We start from the raw sequence: 26,513 nt of genomic DNA on the forward strand, positions 1-26,513 counted from the left end.
GCCTGGGTTTCCTCCGGGTGCTCCGGTTTCCTCCCACAAGTCCCGAAAGATGTGCTGTGAGATGGATTGGACATTCTGAATTCTCCCTCTGTGTACCCGAACAGGCGACTCGGGGCTTTTCACAGTAACTTCATTGCAGTGTTAATGTAAGCCTACTTGTGACACTAATAAAGATTATTATTATTCCAATATTTCAGCCCCAGTATGTGGCCACCTGGTGGAGACAATCTAGCTAAGAGTTCTGTTGGGTTGTGAAGAGCACTCACGTGTTCGAAGGGTTTTCGACACAGCCGTACCGAACTTCTTGCCCTTCTGAGCTCTCAGTGTCACCTGGTATTCCTGCCCTGAAGCCAGGCCGGTCTGTTGGAAGGAGCTCTTGGTGCCAGCCAGACGTTTAGTCAGCTTGCCATTATCCTCGTTCTGTCAGGAGGAATGAGAGATTCTTGCTGACTACAGCGAAACACGTAAAACAACCTTTCAATTTGGCTGCTCTCTGCATTCTGTTGTTTGACGTGGTTTGCACCTTCCATTATTGTGGACATTGAGAGGATGTTTCCCCTTGGGGAGAGTCAAGGACCAGAGGGCATCATCTCAGAGTAGGGGTTGACAATTTCAGACAGAAATGAGGAGAGATTTCCTCTCTCGGAGGGTAGTGAGTGTGTGGAATTCGTTACCGCAGAGAGCTGTGGAGGCCGGGGCGTTAAGTATGTTCAAGGCTGAGACAGACAGATTTCTAACCAGTGAGGGAATCGAGGGTTATGGGGATCGGGTTGGAAAGTTGGGTTGAGAATTATCACATCAGAACAGACGTGGCTTCAATGAATGATGGCTCAGACTCTCTGGACCAAATGGCCGACTTCTGCTCCTATGTCTTATAGTCTGATGGCCCATTACACCCATGTGCTGGGTTAGCCTCTGGGATGATTTCCCACTCTCTCCCTCGCCCGGAAAGGAGTCAGGAGGTGGCCCACCATGACCCCTGACCTTTGTTTCTGCGCTGGATTGCACTGCACACATAGGGTTTGGAAAATAAGGATAATTATTTTACTCAGCGAGTTGTTGTAATCTGGAACACTTGATGGCTGATGGAAGCAGGTTCAATGGTAACTTTCAAAAGGGAACTGGATAAATACCTGAAAAGAATGATAATTACAGGGCTATGGAGAAAGGACCAGTACGTGGGATTAATTGGATAACTCTTCTGTGGAGCCAGCACAGGTTAGATAGGCTGAATGGCCTTCTTCTCTGCTGTGAGATGCCCAAGAAATCTGGTAGCCCATTTCTGGATGAGGTGTGGGTAGATCACAATCTTGTTCGCTGCCTCTGTCAGAGACTCTGGTACACTTTCCCAACATTGACACAACCTCCACGTGTTCTCTTGTGGTCTGAATTAGGGGTCAGTGCCACTGTTGTCTTGGCTTGTTAACGTAGCCCTGTCCATCACACACACTACCTGCACCCACAGCCCTGTAAACACAACGTGGGCAGTCACCAGGCAGCCCAACCAAAATGGCGGAGGAACTGTTGGCAATAACAGAAGGATCGGAGATTTTTGTGCTCCGTTGAACCAGGTTTCGGGTTAGTGAAAGGAATGTCCCCCCTCTTGCCTCCTCCTCCTCCATTCGGCTTCTCAGCCCCAAATCATCGGCGACCTTCCGGCACATTCCGACTGCAGGTTGAGAGGGAAGCTAATGGGTCTGCTGATCTTGGTCCAAGGTGGAACCCCTATCTTCCAAGACCTGGGGCAGGTGCGTCAGAGGGAAAATTCCTTGTCAATGGTCAGCTTTTCAGTGCCGCAAGAGGTGCGCTCTCCGACATGCTTGGCACCTGAGATGCATTCCTTTGGTATCCACTGGAATGATTTAAATTGGGGAACCTTCGCCATAGCCTTCCAGTGAAGTTCACTGAAATGCCGGGCACTTTAGCCGGGAAGAAAAAAGTCTTGGGATATTCCCCCCCCCCCTCCCCACACCCCCGCCCCGCCCCTCGACCTACAACCTGCATTCCCAGAGTGCCCTTTACCAAGGGTTGGAAGGTGATCTCCCAGGCGTCGACCGGAACCTGCGGCAGCTCCCACCCCACTGTCGCCTTGGTCTCCAGGATCTTCTTCACGTGAAGCCCAGTGGGAGCTGCAATTCCTGAAACAAGACAGGGAAAATCTTTAACGATCACCAATGTCAAGAGCATCCCTGCGCACAGAGGGCAGGAACGAGACCAAATGGCCTCCTTCTGCACTGTATGTTCTAATATAGGCCCCATTTATTCTGCCTCTCATCATAGCACAACCCTTTCATCTCAAGGATCAATTCAGTCAACCTGCACTGAACCCCCTCCAATTCATTCATGGGATGTCCCGAGAGCCTTACTCTGGGTTACTGGTCCAGTGACAATATTACTACACCACTGCCGTCCCTTGTTCGCACTAGGAGATCCCGCTTTAAATGTGGAGACCAAAGTTTTGCTCAGTATTCCAGTTGTGGTCTCACCAAATCCTGTAAAATTGGGGCAAGGCATCCTTATCCGTGTTCCCCAGCCACCTTACAATAAAGGACAGATATGTCATTTGCCTTTCTAATTCCTTGTATAAGTACATCCAAGTCTCTCTGGACATCAAGGTTTACAATCTTACATCTCTTAAAAAGAAATTCTGCTTTTCCATTCATACGACCAAAGTACATAACCCCATTCTTCCCCACATTATACTCCATCTTTTTGCCCACTCACTTAAAAAATGGCAGTGTCAGGTTCTGACTGAAAACCGGCAGAACACAGCCTCGTTTTCTGACCAGATCGTCTGATGCTGTCAAAGAAAGATCGGTGGACATGGTTTTCTCTGGTGGGGCGGAGCCTGATAGACCCGACAAGGTCGGCTCCACAGAGGTCAGGGGCTCTTTCTGGGTGTGAGCCTGATTATGTCACCAGCTGGGGGGGAGCGGGTGACGGAGTCTCAAACTGAGATCTCGCCGGCGCAAATCCCATTATGACCCTCTTGCGTGATTTAGCGGCCCTGGTCGGATTTACCCCCATAGCTAAGGGGTCAGCTAAATCCTGCCCTGTCTCTCGTTGCAGCCTATTTGTGTCCACCTCACAGCTTACATTTCCACTCAGCAGTGACATCTAGCGGCAAAGCAAGGCAAACTCCACCAGCCTTCACGTTTATGAGTGTGGCGCCCTGCCATGTAACATAAAGGTGGGCTATATTCTGCTAATTAATCCTTGGCCCAGCCTGGTTGAGCTGCAGATAGTTAACAGTTTTATATTGAGTCTGGAATTATACCATGCGATGTACAACAAATATAAACCTAACCGACTTCCCCTGGCATTATTCCTGGTGATTAGTGAACACACTGTTAGAACCACATGACATTTAGTGCATCATTAAATACGAGTCAACGTCCTTTGGTATTGCTCATAGTGCGGTTTTGGACAGGTTTAACACCACTCAAATTCAGTATCTTCATTGTGGTCAATTAAGCTGTCTAACTGGACAATTGGAAGAGCGACAGTCGTAACAGGAACATCCTTCAAAGAATACATTTCAAAGGGTCGACTTGGCTTGAATCAATAGCTGCCAGAGTTTAGAAAGGAAGTGCAGACTTTGCAAGAGGGATTAGACTCTGAGACTGAGACTAACATTCAGAAAGAGAGTTTAGCTCAAAGTAGCTTCATGTAACAGAGCAAACTGCATGCAGAAATAATGAATGGCAGCTGGATAACATTTATCAAACATGACGGTACCTGTTCTTCCTCTAGTGAAGCAGTTAATCTATCAGAATTGTGGTCAATTATCTACGGTTTAGACAGCAGGAGGAAAGAGCTTCTCCCAGATCTCCCTCAGTACCACTGTGGGATGTGAGGTGCCGGCAGGAAGTTACCTGGCCGGCACCCCCCGGTGGAGCACCAGGAGAGCGGCAAGCACTATCAGGGATGAGATGTTAAATCAACTCCCCCAACTCAGTGTTTCAAAGTAGAGAAGGAGAATTATCCCTAGTGTCCCAAATAATATTTATACATGAGTCAACATCACAAAAGGAAAAAAGCAGACTACCCTTTCATTCTCAGACATTTGTGGGATCTTCCTGTGTAAAGAATTGCTGCTGTATTTTCCTACACTACACCAGAGACCTCAAAAGTCCTCCACTGGCTGTAAAGTGCATTCTGGGGAAATGATAAGTGGGACATAAATCCAAGTTTTGTTTTAAACCAAGTGCCTGCTCTCAGATCTCTTAAGGATCGTCATGTTTTTGATTAGATTTTTTTATAGTTTATTTCTTTTTTCCAACAGGGCTTACTGGGGTTAAAGGGCAGAACAGTAAATCTCTTAATCGCCACTCTGTTGGCTGTAGGACACTGCCGAAATTTCTGATCCCAATCAGCAGAACTGGGGGAGCCAAGAACAGATACCAGAGGCACCCCAGTGAGCAGAGAATAAATCAGATCCATTTTCCGCGTTAGTGAACTGAGATGTTGGTCAAGATGCTGGAATATGGAACACTTTTCCATTTCTGAATCAAGTGTCCTTATCAAGTGCTTCCAGGCACAGCGCATCGCAGGCCAAGAATAGAATGAAGCTCTCCTCTGCTCTGCCCCAAGCACCGACAACCACCTCAGTCTTATATGTCCATTTCCCACACCAATCTCACTGGTTTCTGTGGCGATAGGGTGTCAATTCTGACCTGCTGATGTTGCGGCAGTGCAGTTCACTCAGGAAGGCCTCGTTGCTATGGGAACACAAACTTCCTCATGCATGTACTAGCCTGAAGCTGTAGGTAGTGATGGTAGAGGCCCCCTCACATGGCTGGTCAGGAATCTCTCATGCTCTCACACGTACATACCGCGGCGGAAGGATTTACAAATCACACTCGATCTGTTTGGCCGTATTATAAACACGCCGGGAAAAGGCGGGGGGGTCGGGGCGTGGGATGGGGTGGTGACACCAGGAGAATTGGAGTCCTGGGACGGGACTTGAACCTGGAGTTCCTGGCTCAGAGGTGGGGATGCTATCCACTGAGCCACACGTGACCTCGTAACCCTGTGCGAGCTTAATGTGGTGTTGTGTCTTGGGCTACAAAGCACTCGGCTAGGCTGCGTTACCCCAATTCACATCACGACACCACACCACACAACCCTGCCATGGCAATCTCTGCAAGACGTGCCAGATCATCGACATGGATACCACCATTACACGTGAGAACACCACCCACCAGGTACGCGGTACATACTCGTGCGACTCGGCCAATGTTGTCTACCTCATACGCTGCAGGAAAGGATGTCCCGAAGCGAGGTACATTGGCGAGACCATGCAGACGCTGCGACAACGAATGAACGGACATCGTGCGACAATCACCAGGCAGGAATGTTCCCTTCCAGTCGGGGAACACTTCAGCAGTCAAGGGCATTCAGCCTCTGATCTCCGGGTAAGCGTTCTCCAAGGCGGCCTTCAGGACGCGCGACAACGCAGAATCGCCGAGCAGAAGCTTAGAGCCAAGTTCCGCACACATGAGTGCGGCCTCAACCGGGACCTGGGATTCATGTCGCATTACATTCATCCCCCACCATCTGGCCTGCGAAATCCTACCAACTGTCCTGGCTTGACACAATTCACACCTCTTTAACCTGGGGTTACCCCATCTCTGGATCTGTAAAGATTTAATCACCTGCTAATGCTCGCATTCCTAGCATTGTCTGGCATCTTTGAATCTGTCTATATATATGTTTCTGGAACATACCTCTTCATTCGCCTGAGGAAGGAGCAGCGCTCCGAAAGCTAGTGTTTGAAACAAACCTGTTGGACTTTAACCTGGTGTTGTAAGACTTCTTTCTGAACCCAATTCACATCAGAAAGGAACATTTAAAAAAAAAGAGGAATCACTGAAATGAAATGTCATGGCCCCTTCCACAACCACAAAATACCCGGCATTCACTCAAGTCTTTGGCGTGGGCGTGGGCATGGCGTGGGCGTGGGCAAGGGAGAACGTGGGCGTGGGCGTGCACCCTCGATATACTGCTGGCTGAACTACAGCAGACAGCACGGAGACATGTATTCAATGAGCCTGGACTGGATTCAGCTCAGGGAGGGCAGTGCCCTCACCTCCTACATGGGCAGCATGGTAGCATAGTGGTTAGCACTGTGGCTTCACAGTTTGAGGGTCCCAGGATCGATTCACGGCTTGGGTCACTGTCTGTGCGGAGTCTGCACATTGTCCCCTTGTCTGCGTGGGTTTCCTCCGGATGCTCCGGTTTCCTCCCACAAGTCCCGAAAAATGAAAAATGGGACTGTTTAGCACAGGACTAAATCGCTGGCTTTGAAAGCAGACCAGCAGCACGGTTCAATTCCCGTACCAGCCTCCCCGAACAGGCGCCGGAATGTGGCGACTAGAGGCTTTTCACAGTAACTTCATTTGAAGCCTACTTGTGACAATAAGTGATTTTCATTTCATTTTCATTTCACGTGCTGTTAGGCCATTCTGAATTCTCCCTCAGTACCCAAACAGGCGCCGGAATGTGGCGACTAGGGGATTTTCACAGTAACTTCATTGCAGGGTTAATGTAAGCCTACTTGTGACACTAAAGATTATTATGAAGCCACTTGGGCACAATGTACATTCCTGCCTCGGATTCACAATTCACTGCAGTTTGATCAAACCTTTACACAGGAGAGTGTCCAGCTCGAAACACAGCCTTGTCACTATCGGTCTGAGTAAGTTGGCGGGAAAGAAACGGAGAACCAATTAAAAGGCCCGCCCCGCTATTTAAAATCATTAAATTTAAAATTTAACACCAAGTTTGGCACATCAACGAGCAAACACTGGCTGTGAACTATTGCTCAGCCACAGTAACAGGAGTCACAGGGCAGACGTATCCGTGTGCTTATGTTTACCTGAACATTGCACTGTGGTGTTACCACCCATACCCTGGCTGCCCGTCACTGCCACGGATCATTCACCCACCCATTCATGACCCAACCCTCCAGAAACCCAGTGATTTGAGGAAAATGAACATTTTCCTGCCCACCAGGATCTCAACAACACTGCTCGCCATTGCCTGATGTCACACAAGGCCTATTGGACTCACGCACTTAACATCTGGCAATGCTGATTGTGGCCAGAAAGCTGAATGGAGTCGACAAGAAGTCCTTGGAACACGACTCAATCCACTGATCATCATCAAAATAAAAGCAAAGTACGGAGGATGCTGGAAATCTGAAATAAAAAGAGAAAGTGCTGGAAAAACTCAGCAGCTCTGGCAGCGTCTGTAGAAAGAGAAACAGAGTTAACGTTTCAAGTCAATAAAGGGAATTACAGTGGCATGAGGATAGAATTAGCCTAAGACCATAAGATATAGGAGCAGAATTAGCCCACTCGGCCCATCGAGTCTGCTCCGCCATTCAATCATGGCCGATATTCTCCTGCCTTCTCCCCATAACCCCTGACCTTATTAATCAAACCAAAGTGGATTGAGTGGATGGATTAGCAGGAAAGACAAGCAGTGGCAGACTCTCAGTGAGGAGGAAAGATTCTAAGTGAGATATAAACCATCCATGGCTAACCAAGGAAGATAAGGAGAGTATTAGTTAAAAGGTAAAGTCTCCATAGTCCCAGATGACCACAGACTGCTTTCCCCTTTGAGGGTAAGACCTGACTGGTGGTGATTTAATCTGAGGATCACCACACCTCAGGGGAGGGGCAAGGTTGAGAAGGCGGAGCCTTCATAAATGACCTCAGCCGGTACGGGAATTGAACCCGCGCTGCTGGTCTTATTCGGCAGCGCAAACCAGCCCCTGTAAGGAAGTATTAAGGAGAGTATTAAGTTCAAAGAAAAAAAAAATAAGGAGGCAAAAGTCAGTGAGCCCCAAAGATTGGGATCAATCCAGCAAAGGAGGACCAAAAAGATATTAAAGATAGAGAAAATAAATTACGAGGGCAAACTAGCAAGGAATATAAAAACTGACAAGAAGAACTTCTTTCACCATAAAAAAGAGGTAAGGTCAAAGTGAACATGGGCCCCTTAGAAAATGAATCTGGATGATAGTTATGGAAGCATGGCAATGGAAGAGGAGTTAAGCAGATATTTTCCATCAGTTCTTTATGGTGGGTGGAAGATGCTTCAAACATCCCATTACTACTAAAGAATATGGGAGAGGAATTAAATACCATCACTAGAGAAGTAGTATTATACAATCCAGAGTCTTGGTCATAAAGGTCTGCAGCACAGAAAAGGCCCTTCGGCCTAACATATCCACAACCACCTAAATATTCTAATCCCATTTTCCAGCACTTAGCACATAGCCTTGTTTGCCCTGGCATCGCCAGTGCACATCTAAATACTATTTCAATGTTATGAGGGTTCCCGCCTCCACCACCCTCTGGGTGCAAAAATTTTTTCTCACATCCCCTCGAAGCCTCCTTCACCTGACCTTAAATCTTAGCCCCCGGACCATTGATCCTCCATCAAGGGGGAAGGTTTCTTCCTGTCTTCCCTACCTATGCCCCTCATAATTTTATACATCTTAATCATGTCCCCCCTCAGTCTCCTCTGCCCAAGGAAATCAACCCCAGTCTGTCCAATCTCTCTTCATAGCTAAAACTCTCCAGCCCAGACAACATGCTGGGAAATCTCCTCTGCACCCTTTCCAATGCGATCACATCCCTCCTACAATGTGGATTCCAGAACTGCACACAATACTCTAGCTGTGGCCTAACCAACATTTTATACAATTCAGGCATAACCTCCGTGCTCTTAAACTCTATGCCTCAGCTAATAAAGGCAAGTATACCAAATGCCTTTTTAACCACTGTATCCAGCTGTCCTGCTACCGTAAGGGACCAGTGTCCCACTGATCCTCGGTGCTTCTTGAGTCCCTCCATTTATCTTGTATTCCGTTGTCTTGTTTGTCCTGCCCAAGTGCATCACCTCACACTGATCCGGACTGAACTCCATTTGCCATTGATTTGCCCACCTGACCAGCCCGTCTATATTCTCCTGTAATCTAAGGCTATCCTCCTCAACATTTATCATCCCACCAATTTTTGTATAACCCGCGAACTTACTGATCAACCCTCCTACATTCATGTCTAAATCATTTATATAAACCACAAACAGCAGGGGTCCCAACACTGATCCCTTCGGACCCCACTGGACACAGGATTCCAGTCAGGAAAATACCCCTCGCCCATCATCCTCTGCTTCCTGCCACTCAGCCAATTTTGGATCCAATTTTCCAAATTTCCTTGGATCCCATGGGCTCTGACCTTCGCTATCAGTCTCCCATCTTATCAAAAGCTTTGCTGAAGTCCAAGTGGGCTAATGGAACTGATCCTGGCTTGTATCCTAGGATCCGAAAAGAAGCAGCTACAGAGATAGTGGATACACTGGTTGTAATTTCCCCCAAATCCTTGGATTCTGGAGAAGTACCGGAGGATTGGAAAACTGCTAATGTGACACCACATTCGAAAAGAGAGGGAGACAAAAAGTAGGTAACAATAGGCCGATTAGCCTCACATCAATTGTTGGAAAAATGTTGGAATCAATTATTAAGGATGTAATCGCAGCACATTTGGAATATCGCAATCTGATCAGGCAGAGTCGTCATGGCTTCCTGAGAGGGAGGTGGTGTCTGACTAATTTATTTGAGTTCTCCGAGGAAGTCTCCACCAGAGTGGATAGATGTGTTGTATTTAGACTTTCAAGGGCAGCACGGTGGCGCAGTGGGTTAACCCTGCAGCCTCACGGCGCCGAGGTCCCAGGTTCGACCCCGGCTCTGGGTCACTGTCCGTGTGGTGTTTGCACATTCTCCCCGTGTCTGCGTGGGTTTCGCCCCCACGGCCCAAAAGATGCACAGGCTAGGTGGATTGGCCACGCTAAAATTGCCCCTTAATTGGAAAAAATGAATTGGATACTCTAAATTTTTTAAAATGTAAGTATTTAGACTTTCAGAAGGATTTTGACAACTTACCTCACAAAACGTTAAGTCATAAGACAAGAGCATATGGTGTTGGAAGCAGTGTATTGGCATGGATAGAGAATTGAATAATGGGCAGCAAACAGCAGGTTGTGATAAGGTTTGCTTTTCAGGTTGGCGACCTGTAACCAGTGGGGTTCTACAGGGATCAGTGCTGGGACTGACACTGTTTACAATATATATTCAGGACTCGCAGGAAGGAAGTGAATGGAACTGTAGCCAAATTTGCAGGGACACAAAAATTGCTGGAAAGGCAAGTTGGGAGAGGGATACAAACTGTTTGCAAAGAGATATTCATAGGTTAAGGAAGTGCGAAGAAAGTTGACAAATGGAGTCTAATGTGGGAAAACGTGAAGTTTTGGAAGGGAGAACAAAAGAACAGAGTATTATTTAAATGGGGGAAAACTCCAGAAAGCTAGAACACAAAGGGGACTTGGGGGACTAGCACACAGGTGCAGCAGGGAATCAGAAAGGCCAATGGAATGTTGGCCCTGATTTCAAGGGGGTTGGAGTATAAGAGCGGGGAAGTCGTGCTGCAACTGTACAAGGTACTGGTGAGACCACATCTGGAGCACTGGGAGCAGTTTTAGTCATCTTATTAAAGGAAATATATTATTTCATTGGAGGCAGTTCAGAGAAGGTTCACTGGGATGATCCCCGATATGGACGGACTGTATTATGAGCAAAGGCTAAACAGGTTGGGACCTGACTCACTGGGATTTAGAAGAATGAGAAATGATCTCATTAAAACAACATTCTGAAGGGACTTGACAGGGTAAATGCTGAGAGGATGTTTCCCCTGCGTGAGAGAGTCTTGGACCAGAGCGCATAGTCTGAGAATAAAGGGTGCCAATTTAAGACAGATGAGGAGGAATTTCTTCTCTCAGAGTGTTGTAAGTCTTTGGAACTCCTTGTCCACAGAGCACTAAGAGGGCAGAGTCCTTGAGTGTTTTCAGGCTGAGATAGATAGATTCTTGACCAGGAAGAGGATGAAGGGTTACGGGAAAAGGACAGGGAAGTGGATGTGAGGAATGTCGGATCAGCCATGACCCGACTGAATGTCGGAGCAGGCTCGAGGGGCCGAACGGCCTACTCCTGTTCCTATTTCTTATGGTCTTTTGCAGTCCGGAGAAGAGTCATTTTGGACTCAAAACGTTAACTCTGTATCTCTCCGGCTTCCGGTGGCGGCTATGGAGGAGTAAGTCGCACATTTGGTGGTTCCCGCTCGGGTCGGACTTTTGGTCCTTTCCCCCCGATTTTCTACCGGACTTGAATTGTAAAACTGATGACAGAGGCAATTGTGTACTGAACTCCCCCATCGGTGCATGGAGAGAAGGACTAGAAGTGCTCATAAAGACAGAGACAGAAAGACAGAGAAGGCTTGGGCTGAAGCTGCAGCAGGAGACAGCATGACGGAGGACCGGACCTCTGGTTTGTCGACCCAGCGGTCAACGGAGCAGCTGATGCAAGTTATTCAGGAAGGCTTTGCTAAGCAGAAACGGGACTGCTTGGACCCGATAAAAGAATCCATTGAGCAGCTGGAGCTTAGATTGGACGCCCAAGATCGGGCGATCCAGAAGGTAGAGAAGGCGCTGGCTGAGCAGGAGGAACATCAAACTGCAGTGGAGTTGGAGGTGGGGATGCTGAGAGACCAGCAGAAGAAGCTCTTGGAGAAGATGGAGGGCCTAGCGAATAGGTCCCGCTGGCAGAACTTGAGAATCGTTGGGCTCCCGGAGGGGTCCGCAGGAGCGGACACTAGGACATGTTTGAGAAGCTGCTGGGCGATGGGGCATTCTCCCGACCCTTGGAGGCGGACAGGGCTCACAGAGCACTCGTGAGGAAGCCGCGAATGGGAGACCCCCGAGGACAATGGTGGTGAGATTCCACAGGTACTTGAATAAGGAGCGCATTCTACAGTGGGCCAAGCAGACATGGAGCTGTAAGTGGGACAAGAGTATCCTGCGGGTTTACCAAGACCTGAGTGTGGAGGTGGTCTGGAGAAGAGCAGGCTTCAACCAGATTAGGTCGATCCTTTTTAAGAAAAAGGTGAAGTTCGGACTGTTGTATCCAGCCTGTCTCTGGGTCACGCACGAGGGACAGCACTTTTATTTTGGGTGGCCGGAGGACGCGCTGGACTTTGTGAAAACGAAAGGACTGGTGGTGGACTGAGAACTTTTGAACTTTGCTGCAACATTCATGCTTTTGTTTTGCTTTTCTGTTCTTTTCAAAAACGTTTCTCGTTTTTTGTTTTGTGGAAGCTGTTGGTAATGCCTTTTGCATTGATTTGGGACCAGCGGTTGAGCTGAGTGAGTTAAGGTTTTCATTTGCACTGTTGGGGGATGGAGGTGTGCTTGTTTAGATCTTGGTGTTTTTCTGTCGGGCAATTGTGTGGGGATTCTTTGATGTTGGAGTATGTTTGTATGAGCGGGGAGGAAGGTGGGGAGGGAACAATAGGTGGGAGACTATCCGGCGCCAGGGATGGGGGCCACCAAGCTAGCTGGCCGGGCTAGCTCACGGAAGCGCAGTGGGGGTGTGTGCATATGTTCGGTTTAGTAAAGGGGTTGGATTACAGAGTGATGTTATTACTGGGGAGGGTAAATGTTCTGCTGACGGGGGAGGGGTTTGGGCTCAGGGACAGAGAGAAGGTTGGGGGCGGAAGCTGCCTAGGGGCGGGACGGTGGAGACACGGAGCATGGGCTGGAGGCAAGTCCAATAAATGGGATGGCTGATCGGCAAAGGGGGGGGGGGCAACTAGGCTGATAACCTGGAATGTTCGAGGGTTAAATGGGCCGGTCCAGAGGGCACGTGTGTTCGTGCATCTTAGGGGACTGAAGGCAGATGTGGTAATGGTGCAGGAGACACACCTTAGAGTAACTGGCCAGATTAGATTGAGGAAAGGCTGGGCCAGTCAGGTCTTTCACTCGGGACTGGATTCAAAGACTAGATCCTGTTTGAGGCGGGGAGAATAGTCTCGGATGTGGGAGGTCGGTACGTTATGGTCAGTGGGAAACTGGAGGGGGTGCAGGTGGTATTAGTAAATGTGTATGCGCCAAATTGGGATGATGTGGAGTTTATAAAGAGGATGCTGGGAAAGCTACCGGCCCTGGATTCGCACAGGTTGGTCATGGGCGGGGACTTCAACACAGTTATTGACCCTGGCTTGGACCGGACAAGCTTGAAAATGGGCAGGGTGCCAGCAATGGCAAAGGAACTAAATGGGTTCATGGAGCAGCTGGGGTGGGGGGATCCATGGAGATTTGGGCAGCTGAGGGTGAAAGAGTTCTCCTTCTACTCACACGTGCATAAAGCGTACTCCCGGATTGATTTCTTTTTTTGAGCAGAGCCTTACTGGCTGTGGTGGTGGACACGGGGTACTCGGCGATTACAATCTCAGACCGTGCTCCGCATTGGATTGACCTGCAGGTTAGTAAAGACAGTAACCAGCGCCCGCACTGGAGGTTAGATGTGGGACTTTTGGCTGACAAAGGGGTATGCGAGTGGCTGAGGAAATGTATTCAGAACTACCTGCAGGTCAACGACACGGGGGAAATTTCAGCAGCGATGGTCTGGGAAGGCGGTGGTCAGGGGGGAGCTGATCTCGATACGGGCCCATAGGGAGAAGGTAGACAGAGCAGAGACGGACAGACTGGTAAAGGAGATATTACAGATCGATGGGCGGTATGAGGAGACCCCAGAGGCAGGGCTCCTGAGGGAACGGCGGAGGCTGCAGGCGGAGTTTAGCTTGCTGACCACAGGTAGGGCGGTGGAGCAGCTGAGGAAGGCGAGGGGGCGATCTATGAGCATGGAGAGAAGGCCAGCAGAATGCTTGCACAGCAGCTTAGAAAGAGGGAGGCAGCCAGGGAGATGAGGAAAGTAAATGACGGAGATGGGAACCTGGTTGGAGATTCAGCAGGGGTGAATAAGGCATTTAGGGATTTCTACAGCAGGCTGTACAGGTCGGAACCCCTTACGGGGCCGGAGGGGATGAGGCACTTCTTGGAGGGGCTGAATTTTCCAAAGCTGGACGGGGATCTGGTAGAAGGGCTGGAGGCCCCGATCGGGTTGGAAGAGATAGTGGAGGGTCTGAAGGCCATGCAGGCGGGTAAAGCCCCGGGGCCGGACGGGTACCCAGTGAAGTTTATAAAATGTTCTCTGGGATATTGGGGCCGGTGTTGATGAGGACATTCAATGAGGCAAAGGAAAGAGGGGTGCTGCCCCCGACGATGTCACTGGCCACAATTTTGCTGATTCTGAAGCGGGACAAGAACCCGGAGCTGTGTGGGTCCTACAGGCCGATACCCCTGTTGAATGTGGACGCCAAACTGCTGGACAAAATGTTGTCCTCCAGGATTGAGGATTGTGTTCCGGGCGTTATTGGGTTTGTTAAGGGTAGGCAGTTGGTGGCCAATGTAAGAAGTTTGTTAAATGTGATCACGATGCCCCCGGAAGGTAGGGAGGTGGAGGTAGTGATCACAATGGATGCCGAAAAGGCTTTTGATTGGGTAGAATGGGACTATCTGTGGGAGGTACTGGGATGGTTCGGATTCGGGCGGGGCTTTATTGACTGGGTCAGGTTGCTCTACAAGGCTCCGGTGGCAAGTGTACGGACGAATAGGACATCGGACTATTTTAGACTGCACCAGGGGACGAGACAGGGATGTCCCCATTCCCCACTGTTGTTCGCGCTAGCTATAGAGCCGTTGGCAATTGCTCTGAGAGCCTCAAGGGGCTGGAAGGGGCTGGTTGGGGGTGGGGGGGGGGGGGGAGGAGGGAGCAGGGGGGGAGCACAGAGTCTCGCTCTATGCAGACGACCTGCTTCTGTATGTATCGGACCCATTAGAGGGGATGGAAGATATCAGAAGGATTCTAGGGGAATTTGGCCGGTTTTCGGGGTATAAGCTAAATATGGGGGAAAGTGAGATGTTTGCGGTCCAGGCGAGGGGACAGGGGAGGCCATTGGGGGAGCTGCCGTTTAGATTAGTAGGGGCAAGCTTTCGGTACCGAGGCATTCAAGTGGCGCGGGAATGGGACCGGCTGCACAAATTAAATCTGGCCCGGCTAGTAGACCAAATGAAGGACGATTTTCGGAGGTGGGACGCGCTTCCGTTGTCACTGGCTGGGAGGGTGCCAACGGTGAATATGATGATCCTCCCGAGTTTCCTGTTTGTATTTCAATGTCTCCCCATCTTTATTCCCCGGTCCTTTTTTAAACGGGTCAACAAAGTGATCACTGGCTTCGTTTGGGCAAGACCCCGCGGGTAAGGAAGGTAATGCTTGAGCGGAGTCGGGGAGAGGGCAGGCTGGTGCTGCCAAATTTTAGTAACTATTACTGGGCGGCAAATATAGCCATGATTAAGAAGTGGGTGGTGAGGGGAGGGGTCGGCATGGGTGCATTTGGAGGCGGCTTCATGCACGTCTGGGGGCGTTGGTAACTGTGCCTCTGCCGTTCCCGCCGGCACGGTACTCCACCAGCCCCGTGGTGGGGCGGCCCTGAGAGTCTGGGGGCAGTGGAGGAGACACGTGGGAGCAGAGGGAGCATCGGTCTGGCCCCCAATCTGTGATAATCGCTGGTTTGCCCGGGAAGTATGGACCGGGGTTCCGGTTATGGCGGAGAGCAGGGATTGAGAGGATGGGGGATATGTTTATAGAGGGGAGCTTTCTAAGTATGAGGGCGCTGGAGGAGAAGTTTGGGTTGGCGAGGGGATAAGAATTCAGGTATCTGCAGGTGTGGGACTTCCTATGTAAACAGGTGTCAACCTTCCCGCTCCTACCGCTAAGGGGGATTCAGGACAGGGTCGTTTCCACAGGGTGGGTAGGAAAAGGGAGCGTCTCAGACATTTACAAGGAACTTATGGGGTCAGAGGAGACACAGACTGAGAAGCTGAAGCGCAAGTGGGAGGAGGAGCTGGGAGGAGAGATAGAGGATGGTCTCTGGCTGGATGCATTGAGCAGAGTCAACGCGTCCACAACATGTGCCAGGCTCAGCCTGATACAATTTAAGGTTGTTCACCGGGCTCACATGACAGTGGCCCGGATGAGCAGATGCTTTGGGGTGGAGGACAGGTGTGCAAGGTGTACGGGAGGACCAGCGAACCATGTCCACATGTTCTGGACATGTCCGAAGCTCAGGGGATTTTGTCAGGGGTTTGTGGATGTCATGTCCACGGTGTTAAAAACAAGGGTGGCGCTGAGTCCAGAGGTGGCGATTTTCGGGGTGTCGGAAGACCCGGGAATCCAGGAGGAGAAAGAGGCAGACGTTCTGGCCTTTGCTTCCCTGGTAGCCCGGAGACGGATACTATTAGCTTGGAGGGACTCAAAGCCCCCGAAGTCGGAGACCTGGCTATCGGACATGGCGAGCTTTCTCTGTCTGGTGAAAATCAAGTTTGCCTCAAGGTCACTGTTAGGGTTCGTGCGGAGGTGGCAAACGTTCGGCGACTTCTTCACGGAAAATTAATCATCAGCAGAAGCGGGGGGGGGGGGTTAGTTTAGCTTAGAGTAGGGGGTTCATAAAGGTGGGACCTGTAAGGGAGGGAGACGGCTTTTGCACTATGTTTATTGTTTCATGTACATTGTTTATTTTGTTGTTGGTATATTACCAAAAATACCTCAATAAAATGTTTATTAAAAAAAAACTTTGTTTCTCTCCTTACAGATGCTCCGAGAGCTGTTGAGTTTTTACAACATTTTCTGATCTTATTCCGACTCATCATTATCTGGTTTAATGAAAAAGAGAGAGGGAGGACGGCATCTCACCTATTGAACAGTCATTTCCTGTGAAGCCATCCTTGCAGACGCACTTCCCATCAGTGCAGCGCCCTTGTTGGTTACAGTTGTTTGGACAGTTCTGGACACTACATTTGGATCCTGAATAGCCTGTGTTGCAGACACACTTGCCATTGACACACTTCCCCTGTTGGTTACAGTTCTGGGGACAGGCCTGGACACTGCAAGCAGGCCCTGAATAGCCTGTGTTGCAGACACACTTGCCGTTGACACACTTGCCCCGTTGGTTACAGTTCTGGGGACAGGCCTGGACACTGCAAGCAGGCCCTGAATAGCCTGTGTTGCAGACACACTTGCCGTTGACACACTTGCCCCGTTGGTTACAGTTCTGCGGACAGGCTTGGACACTGCAAGTAGGCCCTGAATAGCCTGTGTTGCAGACACACTTGCCATTGACACACTTCCCCCGTTGGTTACAGTTATCAGGACAGGCCTGGACACTGCAAGCAGGCCCTGAATAGCCTGTGTTGCAGACACACTTGCCGTTGACACATCTTCCTCGGTCGTTACAGTTCTGGGGACAAGCTTTCACTCCACAGTCAGGCCCAGTAAACCCTTTCTTGCAGATGCATTTTCCTTTGATACAGTTCCCTCGGCCGTGACAGTTAGAGGGGCAATCCGGTTGGCTACAATCGCTTCCAGAGAAGCCTGCATTGCAGGCGCACTTCCCCTCGATGCATTGCCCTTGACTGCTGCAGCCACCTGGACAGTCTTCAAGCCCGCAGTCGAACCCGGAGTAGCCCTTGTTGCAGACACAGCGCCCATCGACACATCTCCCGTGGCCTCTGCAGTCATCAGGGCAGATTTCCTCAGTGCAACCGTACCCTGTGTAACCAGGGAAGCAGACGCACTTGTCGTCAATGCAGCGCCCTTGGTCATTGCAATCGTCGGGGCAGATCTCCTGGCTGCAGTCTTCGCCCATGAAGCCCTCACGGCACACACACCGGCCAGCCACGCAGTCCCCCTGGCGAGGGTGGCAGTTCGCTGGGCAGCTGGCGTCGGAACATGTGGGCCCGCTCCAGCCGACCTCACAGACGCAGCCACAGGTAGAGGAGCTGAAAGTCCCGTGGGGTCCACAGTCTATCGCATTCTTTGTACCTGGAAAGACAGCAATCAGACAGTTAGGCCAGAAAAAACCATCGAAAGTGCAGCGATTCTCCTCAAAACACAAATGTTACAGAAGCAGTGGCGTAGCGGTATTGCTGTGGACGGGTAATTCAGAATAATCTGGGATTAACAGTCTAATCAGTTTTTTTTAAATTTAGAGTACCCAATTCATTTTTTCCATTTAAGGGCCAATTTAGCGTGGCCAATCCACCTACCCTGCACATCTTTGGGCTGTGGGGGTGAAACCCACGCAAACACGGGGAGAATGTGCAAACTCCACACAGACAGTGACCCAGAGTGGGGATCGAACCTGTGGCCTCAGCGCCATGAGGCGGCAGTGCTAACCACTGCGCCACCAGGCTGCCCCAAAATTCTAATCATGACCACAAGACCATTGTCGATTGTCGTAAAAATCCTTCTGATTCACTAATGTCATTGAGGAAATGGGCTACATGATCCAGATCCAGCACAATGTGGTTGACTATTAAATGCCCTCAGGGATGGATGCTGGCCCAGACAGCAACAGCCACATCCCATGGACGAATTTTAAAAAAGTGGCCCTGTTACTGTTACAATCCAGAGGCCTGGGGTGGGGTGGGGTGTCGCCGGACACTGCAGACAGATTTGAATCCCACTACAGCAGATTTGGGATCTGAATTCATCATTAATGATGACCGGGAACCGCAGGGTTCACTAAGGACCATCGGGTCCTTCAGGGGAGGAAATCTGTCGTCCTTACCTGGCCTGAACAACCGGAGTTAGAGATGGACAACAAATGCTGGCCTAGCCAGTAATGCCCACATCCTGTGGATGCAAGAAAATGGGCGACCCCTTGTTTTTAAACAGGACCCCTGTGTTTTCTTTACCTACAATAGCCTGACCTCCTCCTGCCCTCCATCATTGAAATGGTTGCCCACATAGTGAACTACAGTGAGCGTGATTCCCGCCCAGGCCCAGCCTGTCAGAGTGGACTCACCACAGCACGTATTGCTGGAGCACTGTCGACGCAGCGTAACCACCTGCTTCTCGAGGGTCTCCAGCCGGCTCAGGAGGGCCTGGATGTCATCGCAGCCGCACACCTGGGGAGGGATGTTGATCCTGTGGGTGAAGACAACTTGGTGGGTGGGGTCAACGGTGTGCTCGAAGCGCTTGTCGTCCCTGGCCTCATCCTTAGCCTCAAAGATGCGGGCCAGGGGTTTGGAGATGTTGGGAGTGCAGGACTTGCAGTGGGGCAGCTGGATGTTGTAGACGTGGTTGAAGGTGGTGGGGTGGCCGGAGGTGACGTTGGGCAGCAGCGCCCTCCTCTGGCGGATGGTCTTCACAAAGACGCCGCAGTCGCCTCCGTTCAGGAACACCGCAACAAAGAGGAGCAGGATCCTGACGATGAGCCCCATCTCTGTCGCTGTAAGGAGGGGCAAATGAAGTCCAGTCTTGTGCAGGGCTTGGCGGGGCGTTGCTCAGTAAGGAGAGCCGTTACGGTGATCTCTTGGCTTACTTGCACCACGATTCCTGTAGAATGTAAGTAATACAATTAACTGTGCGGATAATGGTCTCAGATGTGACTCACTCTCACTCCTTTCTCACCCAGACAATTGTCGGTTCTAATCCCACTTCAGGGAGTTGAGCACAAAAAATGTAATTTATCCTCACGGTGTAACTCTGAGATTGTGAGTCTTTGCAAGTCGCTTCCTGAAAGAATGGTGGATGCAGAGTCTCTTGATTTTTTAAGGCAGAGGTGAATAGTTTCTTGGTAAGCAAGGGGATAATAGGTTATTGGGGACAGACAGGATGCAGATTTGAGGTTACCGTCAGAGGAGCCATGGGGTTCGGTTCAACAATCTGGGAACGAGCTTGTGTAGCCACGTGTTTCCCCGTGCCCACAGTTGTATAAGGGCTCACTGGAACCCCCTAGTGCGACGAGAGATCGAGACGCCATTTTAAAATGGCATCCTGATCTCCGAGGCCCCCGAGGCAATCCTGGACCTCCCCCCAGCCCGGGGTCTCTGCCCCCACCCCTGGCATCCTCCCCAACACCCATGCAGGGCACCACCAGCCCAATCGCGCACAGGCAAAAAATGCCAGCTTAGCACCTTGGCAGCGACAGGGCATTAGATGATTACTTGGACAGAAACAATAGGTGGTATTTTCCGGCTGTTCCTGCCAGCCGGAGATTCCTGTCCCACCGATGGTGACACCCCACCATGGGTTCCATGGCACACACAGGGTGGGAACAATGGGAATCCCCTTTGACAGCAGCTGGACGGGAAGATCCTGGCGCCAGCCAACTGTGGGCAGCTTTTGCCACCGCAAAACATTCCGGCATGTGGCCAAGGGGAGCGGGGGGGAGGGCAGAAAATCTTACCCGATGTGCAGGGGTCCGGGGAAAAGGCAAGGGGATGGCACTAAGTCAGGGTGCTCATTGTGAGAGCCGGTTCAGTCCCCATCGGCCAGCTGGCCTCTTTCTGCACCATAACCATTCTGTGATGCTTTGTGCTTGAGGGATCTTGCTGTGTGTAGATGGGCTGCCCGCTTTACCTACATTACAACCTGTGACTTCAATGGGCACTTCACTGGTGTTCAATGATTCAGCACGGTTTGAAGTGCCACCAAAAGGAATATCTTTCTTTTCGGGAGCATTGTTTTTATTCGACCAGAGGGCGAAGCCTATTAAGCATGTACCAATGGGAAACTCAGTAAAAGGTGCCCCACTTTGACAAACACAGCCATGTCCTAAACAGACCAACTCCAAATTTCCGACCAAGGGTCAGCGAGGGAGAAGGGTGCGTCTTCCAGCTCCCCATCCAGCCTAGTTGTAGCTGACAGCCACATGTCAGCAGCTCACTGCAGGAGAGCTCAGAGGAGTGAAGGCAGCTGGACTTGGCTGGCCGCCCCTCATTGCTGAATCCCTACTGGGAAACCATCAGCCCCGGCAGAGCTCAATCCCCAAACCCCTGGCCAGGTGTGAGATAACATCTGCTCCGCATTGTCAAAGTGCAGCCCTTTGTAAACACGCAGAGACTTTTGAGAACTGAGAACAAAGTTCACATCGGACTGAGTAGATTGTACAGAACTGGAATACAAGTGAGACACAGGGAAATGGGCACATTCGATGCCTGATTTTGGAAGAAGCAACAACAAAGTGCATTTATATATCGCCTTTAGCAGCATAAGACAGCCCAATTAAGGAAACTCGTGAGTTTATTATGAAACAAATTTGAGCTGGAGTCTCATTAAGAGATATCAGAGTAGGTGACCAAAGCACGCGGCTGTCGATTTTAAACAACATTTTCGATGATGGAAGAGAGGTTTGGCAGAGGGCTGCCAATCCTTCAGGATTGGCCTGCACTCTCCAGGAATTGAAGATCAGTCTCCAGGACACTGCTGTGAGCAAGGCTGGAGAAAAATCATCGGGACAGTAAAAAAAGAGAGCTTTCTTTTTAAATCTTCTTCCAACATAAAAATATTGAAACTGGGGAGGGGGGAGGAGTGGGGGAGCCAGATGGCATCATCCAATTGGGCAATGATTCTATTTTGCTGTGGGGTAGGAATGCCGTATGTCATAAGGATAGATGTGTTGACGGACTACCGGCTGGAGCGTGGGGACACGTCATGTGATGGCATCTCCAGGAATATATTTAATCACAGTTGGTGACCCTAGGTTTACGAAGGGAATTCCAAAGCAGAAAGCTCTGGCAACTGAAGACGTGGTTGCTTTTTAAAAAATTTCTTCATGAGGTGTGGGTGTCGCTGGGTAGGTTGGCATTTATTTCCCGTCCCTCGTTGCCCTTCAGAAGGTGGTGGTGAGCTGCCTTATTGAACCGCTGCAGTCCCTGTGGTGTAGGTGTACCCACTGTGCTGTTAGGGGGGAACTTCAGGATTTTGCTCATGGTGGGATTGGAGGATACCTCCCTCATAGAGGTTACAAAAGACCGCAGGAGATGACGGAGATGAGGAGTGGGTGAGCCCATGGAGGGATTTGAAAAGAGGAGGGTTTTGAAACAGGCTTTCCACAGTGGGGAGCCAGTCTCGGTCAGCGTGCTCAGGGGAAATGACTGGTTGGGACTTGGCGTGCCTGAGAAAGGAAAGCAGAGATGCTGCATTTATATAGCACCTATTAAAGCCTCAGGATATCCCATACATTTCATAGATGTTGACATAGATGTGGAAGAGATGTTTCCTCAGTGGGTGAATTCAGGAGGAGGGGCTATTGACATAGGATAACCACTAAATCCAGAATCCAGAAGTATCCTCTTTACCCAGAGAGCGGGAGAATGTGGAGCTCGCTCCCAAAGGAAGTGGCTGAGGTGAATGACATGGAGACATTTCAGAGGAAACTACAGAAATAAAAGAGGGGAAAGGAATCGAGGACCATGGGTGAGATTTTCCACCCCCCCCCCAACGATATCTACAGCATTTTGAATTGCTCGCCCATCCCGCCGCCGTGGGGTGGGGGGGGTCACCAGTAGATCCCGCTGACAGGATGGGCTGGAAAATCGCAGCCTGTGTTGACAGGATGAGGTGAAAGGGGTGGGAGGAGGTTTGTGTGGGGCACAGACACCAATAGAAACCACTCTCTCTGTGCAGAAACAAAACAAGATGTAACATCATCTGAATCATCTGAAGTGTAGTCATGGAAATGTAAGAAAGGCGGAAGCCAATTGATGCACAGCAAGATCCCGTTGCATCTCTTTCTACAGTGTTGAACCGTGGGCACAGGATCACAGCCAAGGCCAATTGGGACGCTCCCCAGCCCGGGGGCACCTGAACACAAACATATCGTCCTGTCACAGGTGAGCTCCAGGTAAGTTACGTCCAGCTGTGGCACCGAGAGTCACCTGGCTATTCAACAGCACTTTGCTGATTTTTTTGGCCTCGGGGAGTTTCTCTCCGCTGAGGCCACACTCGATCCATTTCAATTCGGCAGCAGAACGGCTCCTCGCAGATCGGAGCGCCATTTTGGAAGACTACCCCGATCTTCACCCTGCCCCTTTCAGGCCCCTGCCCTGTTTCCAACCTCACCACCCCCCCTAACCTTTGGGAGGCCCCCAAGAACACTTCCTCACCCCCCCCCCCCCCTCCACCTGGTAAGGCACCCTGGACCCGATCCCTGGCGTTGCCAGCCGAGTCTGGCACCCGGGCCACGAGGTGACACTTCCAGGGTGCCAGGCTGGCAGTGTCAAGGTGTCCGGGTGCCAGAGGGAGTGCCAGGGTACCACCCTGTCCTGTCCCCAGCCCCCCAACGGTCTCTAATGGCCTGGGAGACTCCCGGAGATGCCGTTGCGCCTGGTCCACGTTTGTGTGGATCAGTATCAAACAGCGCCCTGGTGAGGTCTCCCAGGCACAGCCGTTAAGTTACGGGTTTCCTCCGAGAGGGTCGAGAACACAGTATGGAGTAAGGCTTGGATATAGAGGATCAGCCATGATCGCAGTGAATGGCAGAGCAGGCTTGAAAGGCCGAATGGCCTGGTCCTGCTCCAGTTTTCCATGTTGCTATGACACGTGACATTCCCTTGTTGCTCTCAGACATTGCAAGGCTTTTGTGAATGGAACGGTTTCAATAACTGATTGCTGAGCCCACACTCCCGATTCACTCAAAGAACTGAGATGTCCAACCAGCAGTTTAAACAAGCAGCAATCGCAGACTCAGTGAGTTCACATATCAGTGTGAGCGTGCGCTTGTCAAACTGACCTTCTCAACTTTAAAGGGCTGCTTTGTGCCCACTCACAGGGAGAGAGAGGCCCCATTGAGCCTCAAGGACAAGGCCTCGATTGAAGCAGGCGGCGCCCTACACAGGATGATACTGTCAGGCAGGGCGACTTGTGAAAATCTAACATTACGGGGAAAGTGCAGCAGCAATTAGCGAGACACACACACAGCTTGCAGCCTGTTAACCTGACAGAATCAGGAGAGCACACCCTGTGGATAAATAAATAGTCCCAAATCCGGAGGAAAAAGATGGCAATCTCATTCATTCATAGAGTCATAGAATCCCTACAGTGCAGAAGGAGGCCATTCAACCCATCGAGTCTGCACCAATCATCCGAAAGAGTACCCTATCTTGGCCCGCTCCCCAGTAACTCCACCTAACCTCACTGACAGGGGCAATTTAGAACGGCCAATCCACCTAACCTGCACATCTTTGGACTGTGGGAGGAAACCGAGGAAACCTACGCAGACACGGGGAGAAAGTGCACACTCCACACAGACTGTGACCCGAGGCTGGACATGAACTCGGGTCCCTGGAGCTGTGAAGCAGCAGTGCTAACCACTGTGCTACCATGCCACCATTAATTGCATTTTTCTTTCTCAGTGATCAAGCCTTTAGACAACTATTGTAATGTCTCCTTGCATGGCTCAATGGCAAGTTTTGTTTCCAAATTACTCCTGTGAAGGACTTTGGGCTGTTAAAGTTGCTATATAAATGCAAGTTGTTGGTGTGATCAGGAGAAGCTCGCAGGCATATGAAAACAGGAAGAGGCTCTTCAGTCCCTCTATTCTTCTGATTGTAGCTGATTTTCACCCAAACTCTATTTGCCCACCTTTGCACCATACCCCTATATAACCTCAACGCAAAGCTATTATTAGGTCAGCACAGTGGCATAGTGGCTAGCGTAACCCCACCTATGGCCAATCCACCTAACCTGCACATCTTTGGACTGAGGGAAGAAACCGGAGCACCCGGAGGAAACTCACACAGGGAGAAATTGCAAACTCCACACAGACAGTCACCCAAGGTTGAAATCGAACCCGGGTCCCTGGCGCTGTGAGGCAGCAGTGCTAACCGCTGTGTTGCCAGCTCTGACATGAGCTCTGTGCAGACTGCAGTGCTACTTTCACTCTGGCTGCCTTGTGCACTCGATCCTGCCTGTTAACTATTCCAAATGTCCTTTTGTCCTCCCTAAACGCTTCCTCTCACTGCAGACGAAGCCTGGCTCTGGGGTTCTAGAGCTTTTACCAGTAGCTTTTCCTGAGCTGGGCACTTGGACATAGCCTATTCCCAGTCCCTCTGGCTATCACCTTGAATGAAACATTCCAATCTGCCTCTTGGCTGTACGGGGGATGATCTCACGCCTGGACAAGTGAGGATGAGGTCATGAAATGAGGCTGACAAAAAAACATAAATTCTTGGTTTAATTTGTTTGACTCCCTAAACGCTTCCTCTCACTGCAGACGAAGCCTGGCTCTGGGGTTCTATTGCCAATTTTCCTCGGCATTCGTTGACTTTCCTGTGATACAGTAAAAGGGTTTCTCTTTTCCTCAGCTATGGTGGGATGAGGGCTCCCTGTTGGAGCTCCTTTCCTTGGGGGTGACTGAGAATTTGCAGCACACAAACGGCAGGCCATTCGGCCCAGTTGTTCAATGCTGGTATTCATGCCCCTCTCGTGCTTTCTCTCCGCCCTCTTCCTCTCATCCTATCTGTTCTATTCCTGTCTCCCTCCTCTGGCTTATCCAAAATGTCCCCCTTGTTGGCCTCCACTTAAGAAAGAGACTCTTCCTGTACATGCACACAGGGATGTGGAATGATATATTTTTATGATGACAGATTGAAGTCTGTGTCGATAAGGGACAAGGTTTTCATTTCCGTAAGAAATGCATCTTTAGCCAGTCAGGATAGTGGGACACTCAGGACTGTGAACCGTTCCACCGATGCTGTCCCTTTCCCCCCCCCCCCCCCCCTTTACACTCAACCAACAGGCAACAGGACCAAAGGGGGGGCAGGTGGGGGCTAATATTGTGGGATGAGGATGTGTGGGAGTTGTCATGGAGACACGCAGAAAACACAGATGCACTGAACCCTCGACAGACTGCAGGATCTTGCTCGTAGCTACGTGCTGGGGGGTGGGGCGCAGAGATGAGGCTATAATCTCATTGGCTGGCTCCTGGCACTTTGCAGATGTGTTTAATTGCCATGTTCCCTTCGAGCCGAGTTGTCCTGCTTGGCCGCTGCTCCTGCAGTTGTGTCCAGATACGTTAAGTATGAACATACTTTCCATTCCTGCACCTTGGCCCCAGTGTTTTAAAGTTGCTGGGACGACCAGGACTGGTCACGTGGTTGGAACCTTGGGGACTAGGGGAGGAAATTTTTCATTACAGATTTTTCACACAATCACTCCTCGCGCACGAGTCTTAGCTCCGGATTCCTACTCAGAGTCAATCAGTTTAACGAAGGGCCAGTTGGAGAAATCTGTTCCTATTCAAACTGATCAATCAATAGGCCATCTGGATTTGACCACTGTCTATCCGTCAATCAATAACCTATCTATCTTTCACTCCATAGAAATAAGGGGTAGCCCATTGAAAACAGAGATCATAGAATTTACAGTGCAAAAAGAGGCCATTCGGCCCATCGAGTCTGCATTGATCCTTAGAAAGAACACCCCACTTAGCCCATACCGTCACCCCATCCCAGTAACCCCACCCAACCTTTTTGGTCACTCCGGGCAATTTATGATGGTCAATCCACTTAAAAGCACATCTTTGGACTGTGGGAGGAAACCGGATCTCCCGGAGAAAACCCACGCAGACACGGGGAGAACGTGCAGACTCCGCACAGACAGTCACCCAGTGGGGAATCGAACCCGGGACCCTGGAGCTGTGAAGCAACTGTGCTAACCACTGTGCTACCGTGCTGAAAATTTGTTTCACTCAGAGGGTGGTGAG

General features: G+C 50.4%; 1 protein-coding gene across 7 annotated transcripts in view; it reads right to left on the reverse strand.

Moving 5' to 3' along the window:
* The window catches only part of LOC140390470 (tenascin-X-like), a 321,608-nt gene that overhangs the window by 234,849 nt on the left and 60,246 nt on the right, over positions 1–26,513 (reverse strand). For all 7 annotated transcript variants that reach the window (XM_072475624.1, XM_072475623.1, XM_072475622.1 and 4 more), the window contains exons 2-5: positions 18,828–19,360; positions 16,715–17,842; positions 2,023–2,138; positions 267–420 (exon numbers count right to left, since the gene is read on the reverse strand). In XM_072475624.1, coding sequence (XP_072331725.1) covers positions 267–420; positions 2,023–2,138; positions 16,715–17,842; positions 18,828–19,245 — 1,816 coding nt within the window. In that variant the 5' untranslated portion in view covers positions 19,246–19,360. The remainder of the gene's footprint in view (positions 1–266; positions 421–2,022; positions 2,139–16,714; positions 17,843–18,827; positions 19,361–26,513) is intronic.

The sequence above is a fragment of the Scyliorhinus torazame genome, chromosome 14 (assembly GCF_047496885.1).
Source record: "Scyliorhinus torazame isolate Kashiwa2021f chromosome 14, sScyTor2.1, whole genome shotgun sequence".
NCBI lineage: Eukaryota > Metazoa > Chordata > Chondrichthyes > Carcharhiniformes > Scyliorhinidae > Scyliorhinus > Scyliorhinus torazame.